The sequence below is a fragment of the Coenobita brevimanus genome, chromosome 22, assembly GCF_032717465.1.
Source record: "Coenobita brevimanus isolate Jiangsu-jjx chromosome 22, ASM3271746v2, whole genome shotgun sequence".
NCBI classification, from domain to species: Eukaryota; Metazoa; Arthropoda; class Malacostraca; order Decapoda; family Coenobitidae; genus Coenobita; species Coenobita brevimanus.
The window spans coordinates 44,613,520-44,619,519 of NC_136975.1; the positions used below are offsets into that span (position 1 = coordinate 44,613,520).

The 6,000-nt window shown below is 40.1% G+C and overlaps 1 protein-coding gene across 1 annotated transcript in view; it reads left to right on the plus strand.

Annotated features, from left to right (window-relative positions):
- The window catches only part of LOC145392496 (uncharacterized), a 52,259-nt gene extending 46,855 nt beyond the window's left edge, over positions 1–5,404 (plus strand). The window contains exon 15 of the mRNA XM_080266888.1: positions 5,270–5,404. Within this exon, the coding sequence (XP_080123014.1) occupies positions 5,270–5,404 (135 nt within the window). The remainder of the gene's footprint in view (positions 1–5,269) is intronic.
- Positions 5,405–6,000: the final 596 nt, after the last annotated feature.

The following is a 6,000-nucleotide window of genomic DNA, read 5'->3' on the forward strand; positions in this document are numbered from 1 at the left end:
GCCACTCCAACATCCACTACCCTACCTTGTACCTCTTTTATTACCCCATCCATGTACAGATTGAACAACCATGGAGACATGACACATCCCTGTTTCAAACCAACTTTCAAAGAGAAAAATTCACTTAGTTCACCATCCACACGCACTGCAGCCTTCGCACCATCGTACATACTCTTCACAGCATTCAACGACTTCCCATCTACTCCATATATTCTTAACACTTTCCACAATCCTTGTCTATCCACCCTGTCATATGCTTTCTCCAAATCCATGAAAGCCGCATACAACTTCTTTCCCTTCTCTAGAAACTTTTCCACTAAAGATCTAAGAATGAATATCTGATCTACACAACCTCTTCCCTTCCTAAAGCCTCCCTGTTCTTCTCCAACTAATTTCTCTGTTCTTTCTCTAACTCTGTCTATAAGTATCCTACCATACACTTTTCCTATTATACTAAGAAGACAAATGCCCCTATGATTACCACACACTTCTTTTTCCCCTTTTCCTTTGTACAAGGGAATAATTATACCTGACTTTCAATCCTCCGGGACTCTACCTTCCTCCCAGGCCAATCTGCACATCTTCCACATCCATTCTACTACTATCTCTCCCCCATGCTTCAGCATTTCACCACACACTCCATCAATTCCTGGGGCTTTCCCCGATTTAACTTTCTTCATTGCTTCCACAACTTCTATCCTACTGATTTCTTCCTGTCTTCTCACCTCTCTCCTTCTCCCAGCCATTCCCCAGCCACTTATACTCGCATTACCTCCATCCTCTACGTTCAACAATTCCTTAAAGTGTTCTCACCATCTGCTCACTTTTTCTCCCTTCTCCACTAGTAATCTACCATTTTTATCTTTCACTCCCCTGCTAACTTCACTTCCACCCTGTCTTACTCTTTTCACTTCTCTCCAGAACATTTTCTTACAGTCCCTCCACTTTACACTAAAATTCCTTCCAAATTCCTCATCCACTCTCTTCTTACTCTCTGTTACTAATCTTTTCACCTCTCTCTTCCTTTCCACATATAACTCTCTCTTCCGCCTCTCAACTTCTTCCACGCCCCTATTTCTCATCCATTCATTGTATGCTTTCTTCTTTTGTGCCACAGCCTGTTTCACCTCTTCAGTCCACCACGCTGTTCCTTGCACCCCCTCCGTCTTCTCTTCCTTCCACACACCACATCACATGCTGCACATATTTCTGTAAATATCTTACACACACCTTCCACGTCTCCCATCTGCTCCAATTCATATTTGCCCAATCGTTCCTCCACTTCTCTCTTATTCTCTGCCTTTTTCTCATCCTCTTGTAACCTTTCCACTCTCCTTGCAACTACTCCTTCCTCTCGTCTTTCCCTTCTTCTATTCCTCCATCTCACTTGCATCCTAATTCTGGCCACCACCAAGTAGTGGTCAGAAAGTCCACTCCCCCAACCTCTATACACTCTTGCATCCTTTACACATCTTCACATCCTTTCATCCACACACACATAATCAATCATTGCCTTCCTTTCATTCAGTTCACCACCCACCCTTCTCATCACTCGCCATGTATACCTGTGGATCATTTTATGCCTGAAGAGGGTATTGGCTATCACCAACCCCCTCCCAGCACAAATGTCCTCTAACGCACTCCCATTCTCATCTATCTCGGCAGGCATACCCCACTCACCAACTATTCCATCCACCTTCACATTACCAACTTTACCATTCATATCACCAATCAAAAACACTCTCTCATTCCTTCCAAACTTTTCCATGCACACTTCATATATTCATCAACATCATCTGGACCTCCTTTCCCACCCAAGGGCAGGGTGAGGAGTAGCAGTGTCCAGACAGCTCAAATTTGCCCGGTCCAATGGGCCACTCTTCCATTCACTTATCATTCAAACCCCCAGAATCCTGGCTCTATCGGATATGCCAAAAACATTCACCACGTTCTGTAGCTTCACATAAACGTATCTGATTGAGTCATTCCGGATGCAGCCACGTTAGAAAGGGGTGCCAGAATCCCTGATCATGCACTTCTCCTCACAACATTCATCCAGCGAGCTCGATATCTTGTCAGTTCCCTAGCCTCACCGACTTCCAAACCTCTCTTCCTCACACACTCATCCACCATATCTTTCCACCTTTTCCTTGGCCTACCTCGCCTCCTCCCTCCTTCAAATTCACTCAGATATACCTTTTTCACCACTCTATTGTTATCCATTCTCTCCACTTGACCATTCCATCTCAGTACACTCTCTTCGATTCTGGTGTCCACCGACTTCCTCACTCCACATCTTTCACGAATCACATTACTTCGTATCCTATCCACCCTCTGTACTCCACATACATTCCTCAGCAGTCACATCTCCACTGCTCTTACTCTTGACTTTTCATTTTGCCACACCATAGTCTCACATCCATATGCTAAGGTTGGCACTATCACTCCCTCATGTAAGCCTCATGCAGCTGCAACACTCATGCCTGTGTTTCTTATCAAGGCCTTCATTGCACCAGCTACTTTTCTTCCTTGTGTCACTCTACTTTCAACCTCTTTTGCACATTTTCCTCTCTAATCTGTCACTGTACCCAGGTATTTGAACTCTCTCACCAATTCCAGTCTCTCTCCATTCACTGTAACATCACACTGGGAGTCCCCTACTCACTCAGTAACCATCACTTTACTCTTTTCAGCATTTTCTTTCAAGGTACGACACTCACAGACATCAGCAAAACTCTGCACTAGCCTACCAAGTTCTTGTCTGGTACTTGCAAGCAGTACTGCATCATCAGCATACAACAAATTTGAGATATTCCATCCATCACCATTCATTACCAGTGGCATCCCTCTCTCCATTACTCATGTTTTTACTTCTCTCATCTCCCCATCCATATATATATTGAACAACCATGAGGACGTCACACAACCTTGTCGCATGCCCACACCAATCGTGAACCATTCGCTTAGGTGCCCATAGACCCTTGCACATGCTTTGCTACCATCATAAAAACTCTTGACAGCACCTAGCTGCTTACCATCTACACCGTACATATATATATATATATATATATATATATATATATATATATATATAATGTATATATATATATATATATATATATATATTTATATATATATATATATATATATAATGTATATATATAGGAAGCGTTATGAGGAACATACTGAGGTGGTTTGGCCATGTGGAGAGAATGGAGGGTGAAAGACTGACGAAGAGAGTGTATGTGAGTGAGGTGGAGGGGGAAAGAGGGAGGGGAGGCCGAGGATGAGATGGAGGGATGGGGTGGAGAGGTATATGAGAGAGGGGGTGTGAGTTGGGAGCAGGGAAGTGAAATGGCGGGGGACAGAGGCGACTTGGAGGCGATTTGTTTGTGGCCACCCCAAACGGGACTGAGGCGTCTGGCAATAGATAGATAGATAGTATATATATATATAATTATATATATATATATATATAATGTATATAAATATATATATATATATATATATATATATATATAATTATATATATATATATATAATGTATATACATATATATATATATATATATATATATATATAATTATATATATATATATAATTATATATATATATATATAATTATATATATATATATAATGTATATATATATATATATATATATATATATATATATATATATATATATATAAAATGTATATATATATATATATATATATATATATATATATATATATATATATATATATATATACAGTCGGCGCAATGGCAGTCTGGACCCTCTAATTCGCACCATATATTTGGTAGGGTTCAAGAAATATTGTAGGAAAATTCCTATAGTCGGTGGATTTTTTTTCTGATGGCTTCTAGCATCATTATAGGCTTACCACCAAATGCTGTGAGATTATGAGCTCAGTGCCTGCCTGACTTTGGATGGGAAAGCACGTCAGATTTTCCTGTCCTGCCTGGCACTTGTTAATTTCAAAGCTCTCATTTTCACACCCGCCTCTGCCTTAGTGAATCATTGGAGATGGGTCCAAAGCCATTAACTAATGTAGAAAAAGCCCGAACTTTAACTATGAGAGAGGAAAATGTAAAAATTAAGGATATTTGCATTCGACCTGGGCGAGGAAAATCTACTGTTATGGCACTCCTCGCTGCTGCCCGCCACCTGCCAAAAAACACAATTCCCCAACATAAAGACAGGCTAGGACCTAAAAGGAAGACATCACCAACTAGAGACAGGTTACTTAAGCAAGCTGTGATAAAAGACCCACGTTTGACTGCTAGACGGCTGAAAGATATGTACCCAGAATTGCTGAAAGATGTGTCTGAAAGAACCATACAGCATTGACTTCAGAAAGACTTCAAGATCCCCAGCCGTACTGCTGCACTGAAGCCTCTCCTTAATTTTTACACTTTCCTCTCTCATAGTTAAAATTCGGACTTTTCCTACATCAGTTAGTGGCTTCGGACCCATCTCCAATGATTCACTAAGGTAGAGGAGGTGTGAAAATGAGAGCTTTGAAATTAACAAGGGCCAGGCAGGACGAGAAAATCTGACGTGCTCTCCCACCCAAAGTCAGGCAGGCACTGAGCTAATAATCTCCCAGCATTTGGTGGTAAGCCTATAAAGATGCTAGAAGCCACCAGAAAAAAATCCACTGACTACAGGAATTTTCCTACAATATTTCTTGGACCCTACCAAATATATGGTTCGAATTAGAGGGTCCAGACTTCCATTGCGCCGACTGTATATATACTGTATATATATACTGTATATATATATATATATATATATATATATATATACTATATATATATATAATGTGGAGTCACATGGAGAGACAGGGTGACAAATGAGGATATAAAGGAGCGTTGTGGTGTGGATGTGGATGTAATAGGAAGTGTTATGAGGAACACACTGAGGTGGTTTGGCCATGTGGAGAGGATGGAGGGTGAAAGACTGACGAAGAGAGTGTATGTGAGTGAGGTCGAGGGGGGAAGAGGGAGGGGGAGGCCGAGGATGAGATGGAGGGATGGGGTGGAGAGGTATATGAGAAAAGGGGGTGCGAGTTGGGAGCAGGGCAGTGAAATGGCGGGGGACAGGGATATGTGGAGGCGATTTGTTTGTGGCCACCCCAAATGGGATTGAGGTGTCTGGTGATAGATAGATAGATATATATATATATATATATATATATATATATATATATATATATATATATATATATATACATACATTTTTATATACTTTTTCCTATTTCAGAGTATTGACTATGTGCCAGGATCACGTGAGTGTGTAGTGAGGTTTGGTATTGCTGAGGCAGCTGCAAAATTCTACCAGAAAATTAATAGGAGAATGGTGAACATGTCCTTTATTAGGGCCACCATGATTCAGTGAGTACTTTTTTTTTTTTTTTTTTTTTTTTAAAGGACCATTATGATTTAGTGAGTACACTTAATATTATTTTTTTTTTTTTTCATGATTTTAGTTAAGTAATTATGTACCATGTGTTACATATTTTCATCACCTTTTTCTGATTTGAGCTTTCTGAGAGCTGCATGTAATGTTTATGTTATATAAGATTTCATTTTTAATGAGTTATATTGATTCATGTACTGTATTGAGAAGTGTACAGTACTGAGGTTGATTGGAAACCTTCAGTATTTCAGTATGATATCATAGAATCATTATGATCAGTCATAAAGTTTCTTAAGGTAATAAGCATGCCATTATGCAAGACATGGTATACATCTCTTAGATATACATTAGTGTGACTTAGAGCAGGTGGTATTTATCTTGATAGGGAAGTTTGTGCACATATGTGTTACATGGTGGTCAGGACTGAATATATTGTTACATGGAAGACAACAGGATTTGCCCTACCCCTGCTAAACCCCTGCTGCTGTACTCTGGCTGCCCTCTGCTGGACATGCTGCTCTAAGGATGTCACTCTGCTACCAACATGAGTGTGTGAGACTGTTCAACAATATCTG